Here is a 27,403-nt window from a genome sequence, read left to right as displayed (position 1 = left end):
TTTACATCTCTAGGAAAAGCTAATCCAAAAGAAAATAAATAGAGAGAATAAATCAAATTGAAGGGGGTATTTAAGGAAAAAAAAACACAAAAAAACAAGCGGCATTCTAACAATGCGTTTGGAGGCATTTGGGTCGGATTAATGCACAGGCAACTAAATACCATCTCCCACAACTAAATACCGTTCTTGAAGACGAGCAATTTAATTGGTGAAGAAGATAGGAATATCTGCCTTTGAGACCTCTGCATTCATCTGAATGGTAACCCAATGCAAATAACTATCACATAACCTTTCTCATGCTCTAATTTTGCCGAGCCAGAAGAAGAGAGGGAATTGAGCAATCGCCATAATGAGAAGGATATAGTGCTGCCGGCTCGAATGCTTCTCGTGACGGCTCATCTCTGCAAAAAGCACCCTTTTCATGGTCTTCACCAAGAACACCCCCATACATAGACTCGTCAATGGCATCAGAAAGTAATAGGAGGAGCTCCAGCAGAGCCTAGCCAACATAGTCAAGGCCAGGCCTGTGAAAGCGTACCCTCCGTAAGCCACAATATCAAGCAACGGTGCTTCTCCACTCCCTAATGAATATAACAAACCCTTCAATAGTAAAACCTGCAAGAACCAGCCGGCAAGTCCCCTTGTGAACTGTATGCTCAATGCCTCTGGACTAAATCTGCAAGACCACATGAATGATTTGTAGTGCTGGTCTAATAGCTTTTGGTACAGATGGGAAAGAAGATCAATAGTCCTGTGACTTACTTTCCTAGAAGACCAAATGTGAAGCCAGCTAGAATAATGTAGGTGCCAAACGCCATAAATGGGATGTAAAGATCTGGTGCATTGATGTCATAAATTGGTGGTTTGTAAGACAGCCTGCCTCCGACTGGCTCAGTAATCCTAGTCCAGTGGCCCTGTAAAGATCGCGTTATCAATAAATGAGATCTTTATTAAGAAAAACATGTGTGCTAAAGAAAAGCTGAAGAAGATAAATGTGTTACCCTGTGTAGTAATGGAAACAAAATGACCTTCAGCTTGTTTCTCACATATTGGTCGTTTACTTGAAAATAATACTGCGGGTTCGAGAAATACCTGCTAATCTGCATCATTAAACCTCAGATGTTAATTGAACATATGACTCCATCAGTAGATTAGATTTGTAAATTCTCATCAACGCCAACTAAAATGGATACTCACATTGCTTTGCATGAATTCAGAACTTGAGCCCAGAAACTTCTCTCCATATGCCCCTAGACCACCTCGAATAAGTCCTGAACCAGCTCCATTGAATGCATTGCCAAAAGGATTAGGCTGAGGATTAACTGCAGGGCCTTGGACCCCAGCCTGATTTCCAAGATTACTATACATGCCTACAGATAGCAAATGGCTAAACTCCTAAAAGAAAAATAAACTTTAGCAATAGCATCATTATGATCACAAGGAAATGATCAGTTTGCAAGATACAAAGGCTTTTGTTTCTGTTTTTATTTTAAGAAAATGGTTTCTATAATTTAGCATGAAATTTAACATATAGTAGTACTTCCCCAAGGCAAAAAAGAGAGAAAAAAAACATGATTGACAGATTGAGTCCCTTGTGTGGATGAGAGAGGGCATTAAAGGAAAAAAAAGTTGAGAAGGAAGTTGTTGGCCTCCTCCAAGGCAAATGCCTCCTTGGAAAACCTGAACCCTAATAAAGGGGCCCTAATACTATGTAGAGTTTGAGAAAATAATAAAATATATTATATCATAATCACAAGAGACATCATTACATATACTTAGACCACACATAGCCCAAAATCTAAAAACTTGACTAAACCCACTACATAAGCATTTATTAACTAATACTCTTAACAAAGTCTATAAGTGTGTAAATTTCTTACTCAGAGTGTATATGTTAGTGTCTGTTGTTGACAAGAAAATAAGGAGGTAGTCGTTGAGTTCAAGTATAAGAAGTTTGAATGACTTATTAGAGAATGCTTGGAATGTGTGCATGTAGGGTATGTGCATCTTTAAGAGGATTGGGTTGTACAGGGTTGAGTTGAGCCCAAAAATAGCCAAAGGCTAAAAGGTTTAAGAGCAATTGTTCAAATTCCTCCTTTTTGGGATTCATCCCAATAGGAGCAAGAGAGAGTGTAGCTCCTTAGAATGAGTAGATATCAAGGTTCTCTCCACCATGTAAGAGCAAGTGCAGAAAGCACATTTTAACAAGTTCTTGAAAAGTGTATGCAAGGTTATACTGTCAACATTTGTTATCAATAAAATACTTAAAAAAATATATTTATAAAAGTTAACATTGTGTACAACAAAATAGATTTATTGACATTTAAATTCATACTTCCACATTGAAAAATATCAAACTTACAATGAAAAACACAGCAATCAACATTAGGCAACAATGTAATAAGGTCATAGATATAAATAGTATGCATAGAATCAACATCTAAAGTGTTTATCACTTTGAAACAAATTTTCAAACTAACACTTATAAGTTATAAGCAACCCAGTGTTTGTTTGTTTGTATTTGAACCCTGAATCAGATTCATTGCATTATGCACGATTGGTGGTTTTTGATCGTTGAGTACATATATCCACTATGAGTTCCTGGAATCCCCTCTATTGCTTAACACATTCGTAATAAGTTCATTAACATCCTTTGTTTTGTTTTTCTAGTATTCTTTTATCAGCGCAATGAGTTGTTTTTCCTCTTTCTTAGATTATTTGTTTGGGCTTAGTATTTTTTTTATCAGCACAATGTGTTGTTTTGCTAAGGTTGAAATTGGCAAGGGTTAAGCCATTACATGTCACCACACCCACTAATATCTAGACACTTACACCAACTCATTTTTATGAGCCCTAAAACATCCTCCTACTTATCATCTCACCTTCAACCTCTCTTATCCCATGGTTTAAATCTTCAAGCCCATGAGTACATTTCATTCTTCTCTTTAGTGGGATTCTAATTACTCATGCTTGCACTTTTGCCATCCATGACTACCATAGAATGTTAATTGCAAATGTTAACCTCTGAATATTCAATTATAGCATTCTATCCACAACTTGCCCAACTTTCCTTGACTAAAAAAAAACATCAAAATCTTCCTCCTGTGTTTGTACAAACCACCACTGCAATGACTTGAACACAGTCTATCAAAAGTAGGAGGCTACATTATGCCTTACTACAAGCTATAAACATGTGCTCAACAACTTCTGGTTCAGTTCTACATCGCAAATAGGTAAGTTTTGGCAACTGCACCCCTTTGTTTAAGAGGCTTAGCAAACATTTAGCTTCCAATTAAATTACAAACCAGTATCTTCACCCTTAGAACTGCAAAAGTTCTCCAGAACTATTGAACATGAGAAATTATTGGCAGTTTGAACCTAGAACAATATAAGTGAGAAATTCCCTGACCTATCACATATCCATCAAATCTTCCTTATCTTTCACACGATCACTAACATTTTCGAACAAGTAAGATTCCACCCCACTGAAGCAAAGTTCAGTGCTGCAAGCAGATTATTCAAAATTCAAAGCCACCAAATTCAAGTTTCTCTACCTACAGTTCTCATAAATCTAATAACACTGATCTTTGCCTCTTTCGGGGATACATATCTGAGAATTGCTAATATTTGAGGAATTGAAAGCTGGAATCTATTAGATATTAATGGAATCGTGTGCAATTTGGAAGGAAGCGGCAATTTAGATCAATATTACTTAGACCAAAATCGGTCGATTTCTCGCCAGCCTAACGATTCTAACACGGGAGTCTTCCCTAAAGAACCATGAGTAGATCAGAGAAAAAAAAAGGAAAGAAAATAAAATAAAAAAAATTGTAGATCTAGAGGGGAGAGGAGACACTGAACTAGTTGTTGGCGTAGGGAGAGTTCGATCCATCTAAAGGCTTCGTCCCTGTCTCCCTGAGCAGAAAATCGAAGAGACTTTCCTCCGGCGGCGGCGAGTCGTGGCCATCAATATCCTGCTTTTCTGGTTTCCTTCTCTGCCGACATCGTGCGATCGGGGAAGGCTCGACCAAATTAAGGTAAATAAATTCGTTTTCAACGACCAAAATCAAAAGGAAAGAAAAAGGATCTTTTGAAATATAGAACTTCATCAATTTCCTCATTTCAACAACATTCAAGAGAATAAGGGCTCAAATCTCACATAAAAAAGATCGAAGAGAAAACTGAAACTTGCCTCTCCGATCTCGATGCCTTGTAACTGAAACTAGTCCACCGCCTAGCAGAATTCCTCACCTTCAATCTTCTCTTCTCTCGCCAGATGTAGTAGGTTACTTCCTCGCGAAGGAGTTCGAACTGGCCGCTGATCTTCTCCTCAAGTTTCTTCAATTTGTCGGATTAATAAAAAAGATTATATTCAAACAAGCAAGAACCTTCGCCGATGCCCTTGAAAACCAGTTCTCTGCCCAAATTTGACTCGTACCCATTTTTCTTTTCCAAAATCAGAATAATTGGGTAAATTTGTTAGCAACATTTATGCAGTAAAATTTCTACAAGTATTTCTTTTATAAATTTTGATAATTAATATTTAATCAGTTAATAATTAAATTGACTGAATTAATTAAATTAAAATTAAACAGTTTGTATTTTTTTTATAAATCTTACCGATCAAATTTATCAAATTTTATTATGAAAATCAAACCAATAAAAAAATTCATTAATTCAATTAATATTCAAATTCATCAATTTTCTTATTAGTCGATTCATGTTATTGAACAGTTGGTTAGAAATAGAGATTCTAGAGATTTTTTTTTTTTAAAAAAAAAACCTATCCGACAACATTAATTGATTAATATATTATAAGCAGTCTATCGGTGGTTCGATTTAATCAATTTAATCATTTTTAATTAAAAAATTAGACCCAACCGAATAAATTAAAATAATCAAGATTTTAAAATAAATAAATAAATGGAACTGAACTTTTAAACTTAAACAATTTAATCAATTAATTTAATTTAGTGAATATCTTCTCAATTTTTCAGATAATATTTTATCGTCACTTAAAAAAAACACTAAGTCTGTATTTGTAGATTAAAAAAAATCTAACCCTTTATTTGTCTTTTGCTCACCAAAAAAACCTCTATTTGTATATCTAACAAAAAAGAATCCAAATACTAACTCGGCTTTAGAAAATTAGTATTTATAAAAGAAATCATACAATTAGCGTTAAATGCCTAACCGAAAAAGTTTATAAATTTGTTATTTACTCATCTCTTGTATTAAAACTAAATAAATAAATATTTTAAAAACCTTTAGGCAGAATGATAAAAATATTAACATATTTCTAAATTTCGTGTCATATTCTAAACAGTTGTAGTTTCAGACATCTTATCTAAATTTTTTATCAACAACTTATTTCACCAACAATTTGATAAATAATGTTATACAAGAAAACAATTAAGTCACAAATAACTTAATTAGATAACACCAATACAATAAAAAAAATTAATATTCAAAGGAGAGAGATTTCCTTTTGAACCTAAATTGTTTTACCTCATTTTCCAAATCATTTCATATATATTAATCTGTAAAATTTCGATATTTCCAAAATTATTTGAGTGATCATCAATCATGCCATGAACTTTCTAACAAGGAGGAAATGATAAATGAAGATTTCTAGCAAAAATCACAATGATGAGCCATATGAAACTCTGCTACCAAAATATATATAAAAACTAATTAAAATCATGTTTCGAATAACAAATATGTAAAAAAAAAATTCTTCTTTTTGGTTAAGCATTAAGGAGGCAAGCCCACTAGATCAACACCCCAGTAACCTCTTGCATCGCCATGATTTGCTAGGTTTGGATTTGATCTTTTTCTGCTGCGTGCCAGTGAGATTTTTCCCATCCTTTTCTTGCTGATGGCTTGTTGATTCATCCTCTTCTTCAATTTCACACTGGAAAAAAAAATACATTTTACAGTAAATTATCATACATTAACACTTTATACACAATTATTCTTTGAACATTAATAAATTTATAGAATCTATTAAATCATTAATCATCTTTAAATAAGTTTGAACCACCTCAATCTATTTTTTCTCTCTTTTATATGAATGCATGCTGACAAAGATATCTGATAAACTGACCTTGGAATTGTTCTTATTTCTGAAGGGTTTGCCAAGTACTATTTGTTGATTGTCCTTCTGTTGAGCAGGAACTATTTCTTGCTTATTTCTAGTGGGAAAAGGTTGTTTACTGCCGGGGTTGAGGCTTGTGGATGGGTTCCCAATAGAGCATGTAGTCGATGAACTTGACTTACTAGCTTCAATTCCCAATCTTAACTGTGGATGTCAATTGAAGCATGTTAAAAGATATAGCTGAGATGATAACTAACATCACAACCATTATTAAAGTGCAAGTGCAACTCACAATCTTAACAATTTTAATGGAAAGCAGAAAAACTTCTTATTTGTAGAAAAACTTCTTATTTGTTTCAAAATATTTGAATGAATTACAAGATCAAAGAGGATAAATTAAAGGATAAAGAAATAGTTGAATAAACCTGACAGGGATTCATATTTTAGTGTATTTTATTTTATTACTCTGTGAAGATATGATATATAGCATGTGAACATATTATCAAGGAAATATTGATACTTTCATGGTGATGTGTCTAAGGATCAAGGAACAATTAAAAAACAGGATTGAACAATACCATAATTTTAACACAAGTCTGCAGAAACCAAAATTAATCTAAGCACTTGACTTCTTTAAACTTACAACAATATTGATTGGATGTTATGTTATTTAAGAATGCATTAAATAAACAATTGCTAGTGACAAGGGAGCCTTCCTCACTTATTTATCATACTTGCAAACTATATACAAGAATACAAAACTAATACATATGATGTTTTAAAAAGCATATGTAAGTAGATGATAAACAATTGAATATCATATTTATGCTCCTAATTCAAGTTACTTGATAAGACAACTTAAGCCTCTCTTATGTGCTAGTCACTATTCCAAAGGCTAGTAGCCGCCCGTGATTTACCTCCTCCGTGTTGGCCCGTTACGGGTTGGCGGGGGCGTTGGAGGCAAGCGTATTCGCCTTTTGCCACAATTGATAAGACAACTTAAGATTTCAACTAAACTTGCAAAAAAAATGATGCACCTCCATCTATGTAATGCAAAATGATAAGCCGATGAAGGCTTTCTTCACCATGTCATGAGTGTATTGAAGGAGGCATTCATCCAAGTTGTGTGTGCCTTTTGTTATAGTGTTCAATGAAAGTATAATTATTATCATCATAAACAAAAAACAAACAAATTGTATCACGAAGGAATTTTCAGAGATTTGCAAAAGGAATTTTATCATACAGATCAAAACCGAACAAAAGATTCAACTAATTTCGTTGATGCAAAACCCTACCTGTGCCACTCGGTGCTCGAGCAGCGAGATGCGTTCCATAACCGATTCTTTTGCACGGGCTTCTGCGACGGGCAAATCGGGAAGCAAGCGCTGCCTCTCCGGGAAAACGCTCTGTGACGTGGCCGATTGCTTATTCCGCCCCTCTAGCAGCTTCATCTGACGTGCATCACCGAGGTGGATTTGATCAATGCCTAGCCAGGAATTAAGGCGCAGGGAGATAAACAAGACGAGATTCGAGTTTGATTAACGAATGGTACCAAGGACTTATCGAGGCTATCCAATCTGTTGTGTAGCTCCGTGAAGGATTGCCGCTGCCGCCCGTCGCCATGCGAATGCTCGCCCATCGTCGTCGGAGCAGCAGCGAGCGAGCGAGCGATCGGGCGATCAGGCGTTTAGGCGTTGAAGCGATTCGTTTGGTGCCGCCGTTCTTTCTACGTTCGCTTGGAAGGAAAGAAAGAAGGGATGGAAGAGATGTGATGACGGTGGTGGTGCTGCGTGCGCTCCGGCGATAGCGGCGACTGATTCGGTCCACGATTGCGATCATGAGGTTGAAACCGGGCCGGGTCCACATAAGTCAGCGGTGGGCTCTGGGCCCGGCCGTCCATTACAGTTATTTTTAATAAGTGAGAGAGAGAGAGAGTTTTTGCAATAATGTGTAAATAGTTTGCATTGTATTTTTTGTGACATTATATAAATTTTTAAAAAAATTATGGGAAATTTTTATGTTAGATTATTATTTTTATTCTTACTGTGTTGTGTTGTTCCATCGAAAGAAAGATATTAAAACATCTTCTCATGTTGAGTTATGACGCAGTTTATTTCATTAGAACATGAGACAGAAACGATAAATATTTTAATGAATATCAAAGTTATTGAGAAAATTAGTTTTTTTGTTTGTAACGCAGGTATCTAATTTTTTAAATTGATTAATTTTATAAATCACCCATTTTATCTTATAAAAAATTTTCATTATAAATTAGAAAATAATTTTTGATATAATACTATGTGAAATAATCTATTTGATTTGGAAAGGGATAAGTTGTCAAATATTAGAAAAAGTGATCAAGAATGATGAAAGTAAAAGAACATCGTTTATGTTGTTACTAGTCGGTTCTATGGCTCAAGGCATTAGGCATCACGTATTCACGTGAAAAATGTATATTTATATGATAAATAGTATTTTAACTTTATTCATCTTAGGATAAAATTGTATACAATACAGGTAATGAATGACAAAGACTAGCATTTAAATACAGTCCAAGATGATTAATGTTGGAGAGACGATGATCATATGATAATTTAGAGTAAATGTTTATTATTTCTTTATATACATTGCAAGCACTTATATAATTCTTTTACAATAGTAGGAGAAAAAAAACAAGGTAAAAAAGGATGCATACTGTATCAAAATATATCGAATTATATTGATATACTAAAAATTTGAATACAGTATCAATATCAATATGTAATTTAATAGTTTGATTTTCAATATAAGTAATGATGCAGAACGCAAATGAAAAAAGTAAAAAAAAGGTCGTGAACGATGTGGCTCCGACATGTAAATTTCCAGCTTAGCCCAGCGAATGAAACTTCTCTCTCCCATTTTTTTGCTTCATTCATGTTCTTCCTTTCTTTCTTTCCTCTTCAAACATCAAGCCCTAAAACGAAGCCCAGTTCACTGAAAATTCTTCTTTCTTTTCCTCCTAGCGAGGCGGCAAAGAGAAGAGAATCATTGGACCCAAATTGCTCACTGAAGGAACTCAATGAGCAAAGCGAAATTGTGCGGTCCGTCTCCCTTGTTCCCAGAGAAAAAACACAGCGAAGGAGGCTTCAAACCCAACGAAGGATTCAACCTGTCTGCCTTTAGGTTGCTCTGGCTTATACACTCCATCCCCTTCTTCCCGTCCCTTCAGCCGCGACCTCTAAATGAGTACCCTCCCTTCAAGCTGATTGAAAAATTCTAGGCAGTGACAAACTCCCCTCAAAATTCAAGGCTACAACATCTGAGTATGTATTAGATAGTTTAATCTCTTAATTATTGGGTTGGAGAATGGCTGAGAATTAGGTTTCTTTTGGTTTGAGAGTGCTATAACATCTGAAGTGGCTGCTGCGTATATGAAAGTGTCTATACTGATTGAACATTTTTTGGGGGCTTCTATAAATTCCACATCTCTATTTCTTAGACACTAGTAAACAAGTTATGTTTAAAATACTTGTCTTGACTTTTTATATAAATGCAGGTGAAAAAAGTGTCATTGAGCAAGGCAAAAATGATTTAAATGAGGCAAAGAATAACAACGAGTATGTGCATAAAGATCCATCTAATTTAAATGAAGTCAAGGTTCTTAAAATTGGAATAGCCTTTTCATCCGAAGAGGAGGTCCATAATTTTTATAAATCCTATGCTCAAAATGTTAGTTTTGGCATATCCAAATTAGATGGAAAAAATGGAGATGGTGGGAAGTAAAAACATCTCTCTATTGGATGTGCCAAATATGGTAAGATAATATCTCAAGCAAAAAAAATGTTATACCCTCTACCTTTTGCTAAGATGAATTGCAAAGCTAAAATTAATGTTATTATTTGGATTGATGAAAACTTTGTGATAACTAGTGTCTACCTTGAACATAATCATATCTTGAGCCCTGGAAAGTTAGTAAAGCTAGACCCTAATGAGTGAAGATAGGTGGTGAAAGCCCTAGTGAATGAGGCCAAGCAATAGAACCCTAGGGGGAGGTAACCCTAGGTATCTAGGGGGAGGTAACCCTAGGTATCTAGGGGGAGGTAACCTTAGATAGTGAAAAGTCTTGGAGTAGCATGAACTTCAAGCATGTGTGACCAAATGGTTTCCGGTCGACCGAACCAACGGATTTTGTAAACCTAAGTATAGAGAAAGTCCAAACAAGCTTGGAGGACTATATATTTGGAAAGTAAGTGAAGTAAGCTCCTGGAGGGAGTGCGGTGTGGTCGTGTCCCGGTAGGGACAAACCTTAAGAGCTGATCCAACTAAAGAATCAACGAAGGTTTATAAGTTAAGATCAAGACAGTTCTAACTGTCTCATTCATGCACTTATATATATCTGTCTAAATCTATTTTGCAGAACTATTATTATATTATTATTGCACTAACTTTGTTTATATTATTGTTGCGCTAACTTTGTTTTGCGGATTGAACAAATTTTGGGTTAATCGTGGGTTTGGTTGACTGAACAGCAGGTTCGGTTGACCGATCGAGCCAACGTGGCACAGTTACGATTGAGTTCTGCAAAGTTAGAAACACGGGTTTATAGGCCGACCGAATAAGTCGTTTAGTCGACCAATCGAATCGACGTAGAAGTGGCAAGATTCAGGTTCGGTTGATCATTCAGCTGGATCAGTCGATAGAACAATGTCATTTACAAGATCAGACGGATCATGTCGTGACAAATAAGGAAGGGCGCAGAGTTCAATTGACCAATAGGAGGTTAGTCCACTGAACAATTTTTCAGTCGATCGAACGATGCCTATAAAAGAAGGCCTCGGGGTTCGAGCCAATACAACAATTCTTCATCTTGCTTCATTCTGCTCATAATTCTACTGTGTGTAAGCTCCTATTGCTACTACGTTGGAAGGCTCACCAACAACCAAGCTTCATCTTCATTTCTATTTTGTCAGTATCTTTATTTTACTTGCATATTATATTCACACTTGTACTATTTCTTCATTTTGTCGATTGCCCAACGAAAATAATAAAAAATCACGGGCCTTGGAGTAGGAGTCGGCTGGGCTCCGAACTAAGTAAAAAAGAAAACTTGTCTTTTGTTTTTGTTTGTTTTTATTTTCGCTGCTTAACTCTTTTGTTTTTATTATTATGAAAAGAAAAGATTTCGAATGAATAAGATTCACCTCCCCTCTCTCGTCTTTCGCGATCCAACAATTAATATCAGAGCGAGGTTGCTTTAAAAAAGCTTAATAGTTTTTCTAGCAATTTTTTTTGTAGACTAACTTTTTATTTATTATTATTCTTTATCCCGCACTACTAATCCCAAGATAAAGTCTTGAAAATCTTGATCATTTTTTTCTATAACAGAATGGCAAACTCTCATCAAGAAGGACAAAATATCTACAAGCCTCTACCATACGATCAAAATGATTTCAACTACTGAAGGCGAGCAATGAAATGGTTTATAGGAAGTGAAAGTCTCGATAACTGGATAGCATTAAAGAAACCTTCTCGAGACTGAGAGGCAAACACAAAGGTAACAAATATGTTAATTAATGTTTTGCCTAATGAAATTGTGTGTATATTAGGAAAGTACAAAAATGCCTACGAACTTAGGACTCGGCTAATCAAGTTTCACGAGGACCCATCAAAGCTAGAAGATAAAAAAGAATTTGAATCAAGATCCTAGTATGTGTCATCATTAGAGTTTGACTCAGAAGATCCAGACCAAATCGTTTTCATTGCATTAATGGCTAATGAGGAGTCAGATGGATCCAAATTTGAGTCAAAACAAGAGTCTGAATCCACATACGAGACAACAATAGTCAAGGGGAAGAATTCTAATGAGAATTTAAAAGGTAAAATTGTGAATTTAAAATTTAAAGATCACATATCATGTTTTAAGTGCAGTGAAAAAGGATACTACAAAAGTAAATATCCTAAGAGTCGATCTGCACAATCAGAGGCAAAGGAGGAACCGATGCCAAGAGTCTAGAAAACAAAGGAGCACATTGAATGCTTCAAGTGTAAATGAATGGGTCACTATAAAAGTTATGTCTAGAAAGGAAATCCATGTGATATGGGTTAGGATAGGTCAGCCTGTCGAATGAAGGAGGAGTCAAGATCGAGAAAGATAGGAGAGGTATATAGCCGACCAAGTTAAGGCCGATCGAGCATCAATGCGCTCATATATACTCGGCCGGACAAAGCTCGACCGAGCATAAAGACACTTAGCCTTATAAAGCTTTTAGCGTATCACTGGCCGAGTGAAGGCCGAGCGAGCACCAATGTGCTTATATACGCTCGGTCGGGCAAAGCCCGACTGAGATCAAAGGCATTTAGCCTTATACAACTTTTAGTATATTACCGGCTTAGTAAAGGCCGAGCAAGCACTGATGTGCTTATATACGCTTGGCCGGGCAAAGTCCGATCGAGATCAAAGGCATTTATCCTTATACAACTTTCAGTATATTATCAGCCGAGTGAAGGTCGAGCGAGTACCGATATGCTTATATATGCTTGGTCGGGCAAAGCCCGACCGAGATCGAAGGCATTTAGCCTTATACAGCTTTCAGTATATTACCAGCCGAGTGACGACTGAGCGAGCACCGATGTCCTTATATACGCTCGGCCGGGCAAAGTCCGACCGAGATCAAAGGCATTTAGCCTCATACAGCTTTCAGCATATTACCAGCCGAGTGAAGGCCGAGCGAGCACCGATGTGCTTATATACGCTCGACCGGACAAAGCCTGACCGAGATTAAAGGCGTTAAGCCTTATAAAGCTTATAGTACATTCTCGGCCAAAATATATTTGATAAAAGGTATTCTCAACATATATGCGATCGTCTTAAATGACCGACTGAGACATTCTTAACAGAAGGTGTACTCAACATATATGTAACCGGCTTAAATGACCGGCTGAGACATTCTTAACAGAAGGTATTCTCAACATATATGCGGCTGGCTTAAATGATCGACCAAGACATTCTTAACAGAAGATATTCTCAACATATATGGTACCGGCTTAAATGACCGACCGGGACATTTAAAACAGAAGATAGCACACAGGTGTGACAACCTGGTAAATTTGGCGGGAAACATTCTCTAGAAGCTTCTTCAGTTATAGTGATGTGTTTTTATGCATACTTCATCAAGAATATGAGTCATAAACGATAAAAGAGGTACATCTGGGGTTCTTCTGAATCTTTAGGAGATCATCTTCATCAGAAATCATCGTTCATTGGAGCCAGTGCACCACTTTGTAGATTTCAGACATGATCAAATTTGGCGTCGTCTGTGGAAACTATTCACCTGAATCTGAAGCTACGAAGATGGACGAAGCTGGAAAACTTAATAGTATTTCTATATTGCAAGAGGATCTAGATCTGCTCATCCAGGCCAAAGCACAAAAGCATTTTCAACAACATCAAACCAACACTGGAGGTACGGTGCTTAGAGCTCCAAATCCTGTTATATCAACGACTGCTCATCCAAGGGAAAGGGGGATGGAGGAAACTAATCTGGTTCATCTATTCCCTACTCCTCTCTCCCCATCTTAACGCCCTAAAACATTCTTCTATACCCCTTTGGAACAAGGAGGTCGAAAGGAATTTCCCCAGGAATCTTCTGGGAATCGTCGGTACATGATAAGTGCAAAGGGAAGATAGTGGCTAGCGACAGTTCTTCGAAACGGATCGTCACTCCATTCTCCCAGAGAGTGCTGGATGATCCGCTTCCAAATCATTATCAAAACCTTAAAAGGATGACCTTGTCATTTTTGCTTCAACACAGATTTCATACATGTGTTTCGGGTCAACGTAGAATGTTGGTATGTTTTGCATGTTAATTAATCTATACAATACATCGTAGTTAACATGTCTTAGTTTACCATACTATAAACATGAAGACTCAAGCATATAAACAAAATAATCCGTAGTTTTATTAACATTAGGCATAATCGCCATTATATTGAGATTAAACAACCCATCGGTTACATAACCCTTTTCTAAAAATATTCTATTTTTGGATAGAATAAATCTGCCTGATTCAAAAATAATATAGAAGCCATATTTGCTTAACAATGATCTAAACACTAGATTTTCCAAATCTCCAGAATATACAATATATTTTTGAGAGTTAACTCCTTGCTAGAGGTCAACTTCAGTATCACTTTTCCATGACCCATGATGTCTGAGGTTGTTGAGTTCCCCATGAACATTTTCTCTCCATCTTTGATTTCTTCAAAGTTGTAAGCAGCTCCTTGTTGTAGCAAATATGTCTAGTAGCACTGATATCGATCCACCATTATCACGGATTTGAACCCACTAGGTTCAGTTTGGATACCACAACATAGAGATCGTCCATTTTTGGTCGCTCATTCAGATTGGCCTCCTACTTCTTTTTCGGTTTGTGCTTTAAGTAGTTCTTAAAGTTCTTCTAGCTAGTAGGCAACTTCTCAATGATTGCTGCCACCTAGAAGATTTCACTCAGTACCATATCTTCTGAGGGAATCTTATGCAAAATTACCTGAAGCTCGTGGACTTGGCTAATCACTGTCTTGGAGTCAACCATCTTATAGTCCAGGAATTAACCCATAATGAATTTCTTCACCCTTGCATCCTCTGTCTTGCCCTTCTTGTCCAAGAACTTCCACAGCTCCTTAATCATTCTTTTCATGCTATACACAATGTATAGCAAGTCGGTAAGATTATTGAGTATGTAGTTTCAGCATAATCATTTAGAATAAGTCAATGCTTCTACTACACTGATGGTCTGAACATCAGCATCCTCAGCAAGCTTGGATGTGTTCTCATTCAAGTACTGAGCTAGATTGAGTGTGATCAAGTAGAAGAGTATTTTTTGTTGTCACCTCTTGAAGTTCAACCTAGTGAACTTCTCTGGCCTTTTCCCGTGATTGATTGGAACATTTATAATCAGGGCAGAGGGGGCCTTCACACGTTGAGCCTGCTGCATCTCAATCATTTTCGTGGTCATCTCAACAGAATAGAGTCTGTTTCAAGATTGTTGGACAATCTATTGTCGAAGATAGAAAGTTTAGCTAAATTGAAATTACACAAAATCAATTCCAACTTATCTATCGAGATGACTTGAGCAGATAATCTCAGGCTATTGACCTTGAAAGTTAGGCTGAGCTGCTAGGTTGTCTAGAAGATGGTTGCTTACTACCTAATCCGAGTGTAGAGTGGAGACTCCTGAGTGTAGACTGTTGAGTGTAAACTCCCGAGTGGACGTCGAGTCAAGAGATGTCGTGTGGAGTGGGTAAACCGAGTCACCAAGTTGGGATACGTCAAGAGGAGTCGGGAAGCCGAGTTTCCGAGTTAGGAGATAAAGTTGCCGATCGAGAGATGCTTTCAAGTAGTTTCCTTAAAACATATTCGCCCCACCTCCGGCTATTCTTTGAGTTTCTCTCAGGTCGTCTATTTTCCAAGATACAATGCAGAACTACTCACACAACTAAACATTGATTGCTTGTGATGAATTGAAAATACACCCAAGTGCTATCACGAGTAGTTCGACAGAGCGGGTGCATGACTAAGAGGAAAAAAATCGGGGAACAAAGATGGAGGAATTCTTTTATTATCACTTTTGCTTCTTTCTTTACTCAAGGTCTAACCTCCTTATATAAGAGGGCTCACCCCTAGCTGCATTGAATTGCCATAACTTAACTACAATGAATAGTCTGTAATGACCATCCAATGTTGGGTTTAATGTCGACCATTCAATGTTGCATTAATTGTAATTAGTTAGGGAACCACCAAAAGGATTGCCCAACATCATGAATACCAATAGGTAATGGCACTGCAAATAATATTATGCACTCTGTAACTGAAGCATAGCCACTAGAAAAGAAAAAGAAAATTTTAGTAGGGGAAAAACACGCAACAAAGAATGAGAAATGCATAGAGGAAGTAAGGACTAATAACTGTATAGAGGAACGGGAAATTACTCACCAAAGGTAGCAACAACCAATGCAACCATTGGTTACTGGAATTGATACCCACAAAGGGGGGAAATAGCTAACTCTAAGGCAACCGCTGATCACTGAAATTGATGGATAGCCAGTTACTGTAACTGAACAAGTTTAAGTTGGGAGATACTCTCGAAGGATTGAAAGCCAAATAAAGAAAATAAATTGTGCTGCTAGGGTAACCAATAGAGCTCAATTGACCTAATGTGACAGGCCTCGATATAGTCTGGCTTGCGATCTACAAATTTAGAATTGGTTGTCATTCAACAGTGGCACTGGAAATACAATTTACAAAAGTAGTGGCAGAGAGATCTAAATGTATAGAGGGTGGCCAAAGCTAAACTATAGTACAGAGCAATCACTAATGCTATTAACAATCCTTCCCAATGAATCACCAACAACCAAGTTGCACCTGAAACCGACCCCACTAGCTAAATTGCTAAGTAATCACCAGCAAAAGGACACATAATAGTAAAGGATTACTTGGCAATAGTGGAACTCAAGGATCATCTGGCTTAGGTCCATTCCATCTACAATCTGAGGGTGTGAACAGATTCCAGCAATAGAAGCATTAGACACAAACACTGATTGCAGTCAACCCTTATCCCACTGCCAAAGCTGGAGAGAATGCATCCCGAGCCACCACCTGCGGGTCCACCCCACAACAAACCAAATTATCACAGAAACATCAACAAGCAACCTCTGGACTAAAACATATCCCAGTGACAGTGACAGATAAGCAGTTGGCTATCACTAAAGGCAAAGGGCTTGTGATATCTAGGAATGGCACAACACAGTATTAGCAGGTTCACACTAAGTATCATCCGGCTAAGTCACTTGAAGGGCAACACTTGCCCCCAGGGTGTAGCACAGACGGTGGACGCATGACATCTCTAGTGTAATGGTCAGGGGTCGATTCTCAGGAACTGACGACCTGGGGTTTACCCCACTATGTGCATATGGCCTGTGTACATACATGTACCTCCCTCCATATCCATGTGGCCGGCGCTAGGGGGTCGTTAAGGTAGCGGATCTATCTTTTTTTTTAAGGGGGGCCACTAATTTCTCAACCAGGGTTCCAGGAAGGGCACCAAATGATTACAAACCGAGAGTTGCTAGGAATGATCAACAAGAAAGCACCTATGGGAGCAAAATACTTACCCCTAGAAAAGCCTTTCTATTCCTCACTGCAACGGGTACAACAAAGAGTAGGTTTTAAAATGCAAAAAATAGGAACTAAACTTGTGCATTCCAAGCTCACCAACAGGAAAAACACAATCTGAGGCAAACTATCTCTCTACACTATGACATGATACAAGACTTGCTGTAAATTCTGTCAACATGCAGTCCTTCACTCCTCAAATTGGTGCTCAAGCTTTAAGAGAATTGCAACAATCAAGTGTGGGAAAATTAGAGGGAAGGATCAACATTCAGGCAACAAGAATTGATAGCAATGCACAGAGCCCAAGAAAGCAAGTGGATTTGACTTCAAGGCCACCCCATGAGAAGAAACTAGTGTACTACAGTAAGGGGCACCTGCCCCTGGGGATATACCAACACACTTAGTTGTGACCAAGGAACGAAGGCCACCACAAGGAAAATAATATTGGTGGAGAGGGCATAACTAAAACCATACGTGGTAGTGAAACTCCCACCTTGCTACCACGAATGGAGAGCAATCAAATCTCTATTGTAAAAAATAGTCACACAAAAATGGCATTATCAGATGGCATAGAAAATGCAACCATGGGGATTGCAAGCATAGTCAAACAAAAATCAAATAGTACGATCCGATATCAAGTAGAATACAAGCATCATATAGCAGGAAACATAGAGCAGAGACCAGAAAGGCTAGAGGAAGGGGCTGGGAAAACGGTGGGTGACAGTGAGCATGCTGACTTTGTAATTGAATCTAGTGACACAGTAGAAGAACAATCAGGGATTGATCACCATGGAGGAGACACTAATTCTAGGGATAGGGGTGAGCAAGATGACAGCCTAATGCAAGCTGATCTAGAAAGGATCACGGACTACCCATCATTGATGACAGGATCTACCAGGAATAGTTCTAAATGCTCCCAATTATACTAGCACAAAACATGAGTCTAAGCAGCAATGGACAATGCAAACTAGAGCTAGAGCCGCCAGAAGACAACTTCCTGCAAACTAAGCACACATCAGTGTAATACTAGGGCATGCACTTGAATTTGTTTCAGCATTCCCAACCTCAAATTATCACCAAAGTTTGCATAACCAGAAAGCAGAAGACACTAAGATGGAGTCTAAAGTCAAGCAGGGATCTCATATGGACATACCACAGGCCAAAAAACACCAGAATACTAGCAAGCACCACCCTTTAGTGAGCTCAAGGAAAAAAGGAGTTCTTGGGCAGAGAAAGAATAGATTCCTGCCAAGCAAATAGCAAGGAAGAGTAGGGGATACATCTAGCCTCTCCCTGTTAAGCATTGAGGATGGTATGGATGATGAGGTTCAAACTAGGAATCAAGTGGCTAGGCAGTTTCGGCCGTCTACGTTCACATGAAGATAGCTTCTTGGAATGCGAGGGGCTTCAACTAAGCCCCCAAACAGAAGGAAATGTAGGAATTCTTTCTAAAACACAAGTTGGTAGTGATGGGTATCATGGAGACTAAACTAATGGAACATGCTTTTCAGGAATTGAGATGCAGAAGATTCAAACAATTGGAAAGGAAACACCATATAGGGGCTGGATTATCTAGAAGCGGAATGATAGTTATTTGGGATCCTCAGAAAATTAGCTTTGATATACTAGTTTTGATGAATAGTACATACATGACATTCTCACTTACAAAATGACACAAAAATACTATGTCATTACATTTGTATATGGCCTGATTACCATAGGTAGTAGGAGGAGATTATGGGAGGGTCTGAATGCTGTTGGTGCAGAACTTGAAGCACGATGGATCTTACTTGAATATTTCAATTCTCCCCTTTTGGTTGAGGATAAGCAAGGTGGCATGCCAATTACATCTTGCCAAATTGCGGACTTCTGGGATTGTGTTATATAAAATGGATTAGAAAACCTTCCATAAATTTGGTGCCCCTACACATGGTCAAATATTAGGGTTTTTGCAAATTTGATAGATTTATGGTCAACCAAACATGACTAGAACAAGACATGAGGGGAATGACAGAATTTCTCACACCTAAGCACAAATTTGATCATACACCATGCCTAGTGACCATCATGGGAGAAACATAGCACATTAACAAACTGTTCAAGTTCTACAACATATGAACCACTCATAAGGATTATAGCACCATGGTGGATAGTAAATAGGCAAGCTTGGATTCAAGAACACATAGAGGCATGACACAGTACAGATTCAAACAAAAATTGGATAGTCTGAAGGCAGAATTTAAGCAATTTAATAGATTACATTTTCAACATATCAAGGAAAGAGCAAGTCGTGTACAGGAGGGGCTACATTGTTTACAACCGTTAGAGTACATCTCAGACACTTTTGAAGCTATTCCAGAAGCAAGACGATCAACTAAACCGAGCAAACTACCTATTTTGTGCCCAGAATGTTGGTGCAATATCCCTCAGGTCAAGGGTGACCTGGTTAACCAAGACTCAGCTTGGTTAACCAGGTCACCCTTGACCTGAGGGATATTGCACCAACAATCTCCCCCTTTTTGATGTTTGACAATACCACAATAACACTTACAATCCCACATGTAAGTTAGGCTAATCCTATAGCCTCGCCTCCTTCTTCATGCCACTAGGTAATGAACCCATAAATTAAGCTTTTCATTCTCCCCCTAAGAGGGCAAACTCCCTCTAGGTAATGAAAACCTAACTTTCTTCCTTTCATTCTCCCCCTATTGGCACACATCAACACACTTAAAAACATCAACCCGTCTTTGGACACACATCAACCTATGCTCCAATTTTGGGCACACTTCAACAACTCCATTTGTTGAAGACTCTCCCCCTGAAGAGTTGCTCATCGTGATCACAATTTCACTCATGTGATCAACTCAATATTGAAGGTCCCATACCCTTCATTATCCTTAACTTCTCACTCAATGTTGACAAATACCCAACCTTGAGCATTTTCAACCACTTGAGTTGCCACTTGAAATGATGAGGATATCCACTCCCCATTTACCCCAATTTCAAGTTTAAATGCTCAACCTTGAGCAAGTTCACAACAGAAGGTTAACCACCTTCCAAGGTTCATGAAAAATAATTTTCATGTCTTTAAAGAGTCCCTCCCCCTAAAGACATGGTGGTAACTTCTGTCATTGCACCAACAATGACTTGGAATCCCTAAACCTTTAGGAAACCCAGATTTAGAAGTTTTGAGGTTCAAATGTTCAAAATTTGAAACAAACCTCAACCTAAACTTCAACTTAGCCTTCCTTTACCATTCCATCCTTGTTTTCAACACGAAAACACCCTTTTTATGTATACAAATGTATTTTAAGGGTTTGGAATGGTTACCTAGACTAAAATAGGTTCAAAGTGCTGAAATCAGGCTTTCCCAGCCAAAATCAGCAACTTGGATCGATTGGAGTTGGGTTCCAATCGATTGAACCTTTCTGAATCGATCCACTGATCGATTCAGACTACCTGGATCGATCGGCTGATCGATCCAGCGAGCTCCAAGATTTCTGAATCGTTCCATGAAACGATTCAGCCAATCCAAACGATCCAAGGACCGCCCAGAGCTCTGATAGTTACTGCCATTCCATCTCAGTCAACTTCAGAAACCCCTAGAAAATTCTCCAAAAATCCAAAAATTATCAAATTTCGTGTAGACATTGTTTAGGCATATATTATCAAGGAAAATAGTTTTCTATGAAAATACATCATATTTTCAAAGATTGACACAAACTTGAAAACTTGCAAAACTTTAGTGTTTTCTTCAAGTTTGTGTCTAACTATTCAATGGTGATTACTATCAAAAGATAGCCTTCACCAAGGTTTTCCAAAAACATTTTAAAAACATTTTCAAAACCAATATCCCATCATGTTCCTTGGGCATAATGCTCATGACTTGTACATTAGCTTTCCCAATGATGGGAAAACACATAACTATGTGTTTTGATGAACCTAAAACTCAAAAGAATGCACTAAATCAACATTTTGAGTTTTGTTCATCTTCCTAACATCTCACTTGTATCTAATGTGCACTAAAACACATACAAGTCATCTTATAGTCCTTGTGAGATGTAAGATTTTGGTTTTGCCCTATTCTAGGGATCATGCATATCTATCTAGGCATTTCAAAGATATTAGACATCCACCTAGGATGTCACATGTTAATAAGTGTTGTTAAATGCCATTTATCCTTAATTATAAGAAATTAAACTTAATGCATGATAATGTTATGGCATACATCAAAAGGAAATAATTTTCAAAAGAAAATATCCTATAACTACATGATGTATGAATGTCATGACATGGTATTTTTGTATTTTTCATAATAAGTCATGAATGCAAAAGTAGACATGATGTCATGGCATATGATGGGCAAACAATCATGGCAAGATTTAGCATAAATAAAATATACCTAGATTAACTATCTAAGTATCCTTAAAACCTTAGCTAAACTTACAACTTAAACCTAGATTGCCCTAAAGTGCTTCAAGAAAACGCCAAAACCTAAATTAGCATTTCTAATTCCCTTGATTAATTTATGCCAATTGAAATTAAGCATATTCCTCAAATGTTGGCATAGTTCATTTTTCCACAAGAGTAGCACTTTAAAGTTAAGGCCCGGATTGCCTTAAATTTCCTAAGAACATACCAAAATCCCAACTTGGTAGCTCTTATGAATTTCCCAATATGTGCCTTTTAAGATTAAAATCAAATTTTCACCACTAGGCACATTTTACTCTTTCAAGGAGTAAATAATAGTTCCATTTCATTTTCAAAGGTTAACAAAAACCTTGAAAATGCTCCTTGAGTGTCAATTTCCTCAAAGTTGGGTTAACTGCCCTTCTAATTGGAGTTGACACTCTCTAACCCATTTATGGGGTAGAGAAGATGCTCCTAGGAACCCAACACCTATTGGTACTCCTTGGATGCTCTAGGTACTCACTAGGGATAACTTCCCTAGATACCTTCCTAGTGACCTTGTTGGGCTTCTTTGAAGCCTTGGTCACATTTTCTAGGTCAACCCTAGGGATAGCCTCCCTTGTGACCTTGTTAGTGACTTTCTTAGACTTCTTAGAAGTCTTAGTCACTTTGGTTGCAAAAATACTCTTAGGGATGACTTCCCTAATATTCTTGACTTGACCACTAAACCTAGGGTTTGTTCCATAACTATATGGAACCCTATGATAACTAGGCACATCCTTCTTAGCCTTTGGTTTGTATCCCAAACCTCTATGGCTATTTGATGACTTTGACTTTCCTAGCCCTAGGTTTTGCTCATTTTGCCCTTTTAGGATATTTTCCATCCTTTTTAGGGTCTTTTCCATTTTATCAAGTCTTGATCTCAAGACTTGATTTTCTATCATTAAATCCTTAGAATTTGGTTTTTCATTAAGTCCATGAGCATTTTGGTTTCTAGGCTTGTATCTAAAATCCTTAGAGTTATTGCCTAGACTTTTATCTACATTCCTAACCCTAGGAGTGATAGTCTTAGCATGTAGGGCCACATTCTTCTCCTTAAAGCCCTCATGCTTTCTATTCTTATGGTAAATTGCATTAAAAGGATAAAAGTTAGACCTATCATGCTTTTTACCATAATGTAAAGGAGTAGGCTCAATAAATGTTACCTTCTTCTTTACCTTGGAGGCTCCCCCTTGACTAGTGCCTCCTTGAGCCTTGACCTTCTTTTTCCCCTTGGGGCATTGACTACGATAATGCCCCTTTTGATTGCAAGAGAAGCATATAATATGCTCCTTGCTCTTCTTTGTGTTTGGGATGGTCTCCTTGGGCTTCACCTTGCCCTTTTGTGCCACTTGGCCCTTCTTCTTGACTAATTTAGGGCACTTGCTCTTGTAGTGCCCATGTTCCCTACATTCAAAGCATATAATATGATTTTTATTATTAATTGAAATATTTATACCTTTGCTTGTAGGGGTGGCATCTTTTTCTTTGGATCCGGAGGTAGAAGCTTCCTCTTGATCGGACCTTGATTCTCCTCCATTTGATTTTTCTTGACTTGTGGAGGTAGAAGCTTCTTCCTCCTCTTCTTCTCTTGACCCGGATGTAGAAGCTTCTCCTTCTTCTTGATCCGGTGTCACCAAGGATTGCTCCCCCTCAATCCTAGAGGTGGAGGCTTCATCATCTTGAATATGAAACAAGGAGTATGCTCCCTCCTTGTTCCCTTCGTTGCATTCCCTTGAGGATGAAGCTTCTTGGATTTCCTCTTCTTCGGAGGTTGAGCATCTCTCAACCTCGGAATCCTCCTCTTGGTCTTGCTCCAAAGAGTCACCCTCTCTGGATTTTTCTTGATCTCGTACAGTGGAGGGGATCTCTTCATGAAGCTTGGCCAATTTGCTCCAAAGCTCCTTGGCATCTTCGAATTCTCCAACTTGAGCCAAGATGTGGCTAGGCAATAAGTTGACCAAAAGCTTGGTCACTTTGTCATTTGCCTCGCCCCTTTGAATTTGCTCCGAGCTCCATCTGCTTTTCTTTAGAAGCTTGCCCTTGGAGTTCGTTGGAGCTTTGAAGCCTTCCATTAGAGCAAACCATTGCTCTATCTCCATCATAAGAAAGTTTTCGATTCTTGATCTCCAAGAATCAAAACTTGTGGAAGTGTAAGGTGGAGCCACCCTTGTGTCAAATCCAAGTCCATCTTGGAATTGCATCTTGAAGTTGAGCTTGATGAAGTCTTGAACTTGAAGAATTTGCTCCAACTTCTTCACCCTCTAGCTTTTCTTGATATGCTTGACCCTTCCGGCGATGATTCCGGTGAAGAGCAGCCTTGCTCTGATACCACTTGGTTAGGGTCAAGGGTGACCTGGTTAACCAAGCTGAGTCTTGGTTAGGGTTTAGATGTTTGACAATAAGATCTTGATTGAAGAAGAGTCAAGTAGGTCAAGGTTGACCGGATACTTCACTGGGAAGTCCTAACTGGAATGTTAGGCAGAAGGGAAGTCCTAACTGGAATGTTAGGCAGAAGGAAAGTCCTAGTGAGTGAAGCTAGGCAGAAGGAAATCCTGGTGAGTGAAGCCAGGTGAAAGTCCTAGTGAGTGAAGCTAGGCAGAAGGAAATCCTGGTGAGTGAAGCCAGGTGAAAGTCCTAGTGAGTGAAGCTAGGCAGATGGAAACCCTAGTGAGTGAAGCTAGGTGAAAGTCCTGGTGAGTGAAGCCAGGCAAGGGAAATCCAGATGGATCAAGGATGATCGGACATCTGGTGTTGGGAAGTCCAAGTAGGTCAAAGGATTGACTGGATACTTGGCAAGGAAGGAAGTCCAGATGGGTCAAGGTTGACCAGACATCTGGTGGAAGTCCAAGTAGGTCAATGGAGTGACCGGATACTTGGCACGATGAGTAAAAGTCCAAGTGAGTCAAAGGGATTGACCGGACACTTGGTGGGGAGCCCTGGCAGGTCAAGGGAGTGACCAGATGCTAGGCATGATGTACCAACAGGTCAAGGTTGACCGGATGTTGGTTAGGGAGGTTTGGGACTTGGTTTTGGGCAAAAACCAAGTGCTGGATCGATCCGTGGATCGATCCAGGCTCTGGATCGATCAGTGGATCGATCCAGATTCTTCCCAGCGAACAGAAAGCTTCTGGATCGATCAGTGGATCGATCCAGAGGTCCCGATCGATCAGCCGATCGATCGGGACGATGCTGCTTCGCGCGACAAGCGCTGGATCGATCCGTGGATCGATCCAGACGCTATTTCCAGAGCACAGAGGCGCTCTGGATCGATCCGTGGATCGATCCAAAGCCTCCCCGATCGATTCAGAACATTTGAATCGATCGGGATCCGACCGTTGGCGTCGATAAAGGCCGCAGGCGCTCGATTCCTTCGGAAATTACTTCTCCGATTCACTTCAGCTCTTCGCCAGCTTCTCCACAGCTCTCTACAAGCACGTGATCGCCAGTTCTTGAAGGATCTTGGAGGCTTTCCAAGTCAAGAGGCGGATCCATTGCAAGAGGAAGAAGTTAGGGTTAGGGTTTTTACTGCACATCTTGTAAGCTTTTGCTTAACTTGTATTTCCCTTTCTTCTTCTTGTATTGAGAGTGTTGTAGGGCTTCTCCGCCTTTGGTAGTTACCATAAAGGAGTGTTTTCATAGTGGAGGGTGCGTGTGTGGTGTGGATCCTTGGACTAGTCACCTCTTGTGAGGTGGATACCAAGTAAACCAACCGTGTTAGCGTTGTGTGCTGTTTCTTTGTATTTTCCGCTGCACATCCAAGAAGAAACAAGCAACGCCAAGCAACGAAGCGCACCGAGCGAACGCGACGAGCTATTCACCCCCCCCTCTAGCTACTTTTGGTCCTAACACAGAAGACAAAGTGCAAATACGTTAAAGAGTTTGACCGAAATACCACTTACTTCCATGCACTAGTAAAAAGAATAAATTGAAGAAGAGAGATAGTAGTACTTGAGAGGAGGGATGGTGGTAGCACCACTAGTCTGAATGAGATTGTGGATGAGTTTATGGACGTATTCCAGGGATTACTTGGCACAAGCATTCAAAGAAACCCCTTTCAACCAGATTGCTCTTTTCAGCATCGGTGACTAAAAAGCACCTGAATCGGATGCATATGGAGCCAAATTCTTCAAACACTCATGGGATACTATTAAAATGGATTTGGGATTTGGTGGTAGCAGCCAATGAATTTTTTTGGCGTGGGAAACTACTCAAGCAGTGGAATCATTCTCTCATTTCCTTGGTGCCTAAAGTGCCACAAGCTAGTTGGGTTGCAAATTTTAGGTCAATTTCATGTTGCACTGTCTTCTACAAGATAATTTCAAAGCTACTATCCTATAGGCTAGCAGATATTGTAGAGCATATCTTCCACCCAACCCAGACAGCTTTTATCAAAGGCAAGACTATCACAGACAATTGCCCTCTAGCCTTGGAGTTAATGAGAAATTAGATGAGGTAAAGGATCTCCCCGAGGAGCACTTTGTTATACAAGATAATAGGCACAGACAAGTTAGGTTGGATATTGACATTCTCGTCACTTGGGTAGCAATGATGTATTGCTAGATGTCACTCATTGCTTATGTATCTAAAGTGGTTTAGATACATTGCCAATGTTACGAGAGTCTATTGGGTCATATACAAAGAACATGTTGTTTTGGAGATGAGTTTAATTTAGTTTGACTAAATGATTATGACCCTTAAGAATAATGGGTTAATCCAAGGTGTTGGTATCATCTTTATAGTGATTGACACTAGTGTTAGTGGGAGATTGTTAATATTAGTCCTAAGAGCCAATTATAAGATGACTAGACTTATTAGGTTAATTGATATGGATTGACTTATTGGGTTAAAGGTTAATCCAATTTACTAAATACAATCAATTAAGATTAATGAATATTAATAGAAATTAATTCATCATTAATCAAAAGAAGACTAAGAGACACAAACCTTTGGTATTCCTTGGATGAGTACAAAAGGCTTTTAGAATTCTTTTCATGAGATGGATTTTGATTCTTCTTCTCCCTCTTGATCCTCTCTTGGCCAAACCTCCTAGAGTGGCTAGCACCGCAAAGGTGGTTTCTCTTTGAATTGTGAGTTCGTGAGACTAACGGAAGAGCGTGTTCGTATGGATACCGTAGATGTGTGAACACTTGATCGTGTTTAGATCTACATCCAAAGACAAGTTGTTATCGGGATTGCTTTAGGCACACAACAAAGATAACGATTCTATGTGATACAGTAGCAAGAATGTAGTATACGATATTCGCAAGGATCTCTGGAGAGATCCTTTTTTCGCTGCAGTGAGAGTACACCTACATGTATGTGGGCTTCCTTTAAGTTCATACCGTGGATAGCCACCTAGTCTGATACTTCATCAGAAATGATGGGTTATCTTTGGACACGTGTTTGTTTATACTATTTTCTTAATGAAATATAATTTACCTTTCATACAAAAAGTCGGTCATTATTACCGAGACATTACAGAATCACTATTAATGAATTTAATATCAACCATTATTGTCGAGACGTTACAGAATCATTATTAATTGATTTAATATCAATTATTATTGTCGAAACGTTATAGAATCGTTATTAATGTATTTAATATTTCTGTTATACTCTTGAACATGTAGCAACAGGCGATTTAGGTGGCAAAATATAGGTTCATTCATTTGGACAAATTTTGTTTCAATCGGTCCGACATTCGA

The 27,403-nt window shown here is 38.4% G+C and overlaps 2 protein-coding genes across 4 annotated transcripts; both read right to left on the bottom strand.

Annotated features, from left to right (window-relative positions):
- Positions 1–48: 48 nt before the first annotated feature.
- LOC121989585 (protein YIF1B-B-like) lies at positions 49–4,483 on the bottom strand. 3 transcript variants are annotated; one of them, XM_042543715.1, is made up of 5 exons: positions 4,193–4,483; positions 1,198–1,395; positions 1,002–1,100; positions 763–914; positions 49–676 (listed from the first exon to the last, which is right to left on the bottom strand). In XM_042543715.1, exons 2-5 carry the CDS (start codon positions 1,366–1,368, stop codon positions 295–297), a joined length of 804 nt encoding a protein of 267 aa, XP_042399649.1. In that variant the 5' UTR covers positions 1,369–1,395; positions 4,193–4,483; the 3' UTR covers positions 49–294. The 3 variants fall into 3 exon arrangements, with proteins under 3 accessions (XP_042399649.1, XP_042399650.1, XP_042399651.1); XM_042543716.1 differs by having other exon boundaries at positions 1,198–1,387; XM_042543717.1 differs by lacking the exon at positions 4,193–4,483 and adding an exon at positions 3,862–4,163.
- A 1,135-nt stretch (positions 4,484–5,618) lies between these two features.
- Positions 5,619–7,915, bottom strand: LOC121990684. The gene is made up of 4 exons (XM_042544776.1): positions 7,650–7,915; positions 7,393–7,548; positions 6,107–6,301; positions 5,619–5,914 (listed from the first exon to the last, which is right to left on the bottom strand). The coding sequence occupies exons 1-4, from the start codon at positions 7,734–7,736 to the stop codon at positions 5,777–5,779; spliced, it is 576 nt and encodes a 191-aa protein (XP_042400710.1). The 5' UTR covers positions 7,737–7,915; the 3' UTR covers positions 5,619–5,776.
- Positions 7,916–27,403: the final 19,488 nt, after the last annotated feature.

Source organism: Zingiber officinale, chromosome 6B, assembly GCF_018446385.1.
Source record: "Zingiber officinale cultivar Zhangliang chromosome 6B, Zo_v1.1, whole genome shotgun sequence".
Taxonomy (NCBI): domain Eukaryota; kingdom Viridiplantae; phylum Streptophyta; class Magnoliopsida; order Zingiberales; family Zingiberaceae; genus Zingiber; species Zingiber officinale.
Note: the sequence above shows the minus strand (reverse complement) of the source record. Positions and strands in the feature narration are given on the sequence as shown.

Bases quoted from the DNA above. Each gene is read 5' to 3' on its own strand.
- LOC121990684 (XM_042544776.1), bottom strand. From the start codon at position 7,736: ATGGGCGAGCATTCGCATGGCGACGGGCGGCAGCGGCAATCCTTCACG. The intron at 6,302-7,392 runs GTAGGGTTTTGC...TGACATCCACAG, and splicing joins TCGAGCACCGAGTGGCACAG to TTAAGATTGGGAATTGAAGC. The intron at 5,915-6,106 runs GTCAGTTTATCA...TTTTTTTTCCAG, and splicing joins GAAATAAGAACAATTCCAAG to TGTGAAATTGAAGAAGAGGA.
- LOC121989585 (XM_042543715.1), bottom strand. From the start codon at position 1,368: ATGTATAGTAATCTTGGAAATCAGGCTGGGGTCCAAGGCCCTGCAGTT. The intron at 915-1,001 runs GTAACACATTTA...CGATCTTTACAG, and splicing joins TGTTTCCATTACTACACAGG to GGCCACTGGACTAGGATTAC. The intron at 677-762 runs GTAAGTCACAGG...GTGGTCTTGCAG, and splicing joins ACATTTGGTCTTCTAGGAAA to ATTTAGTCCAGAGGCATTGA.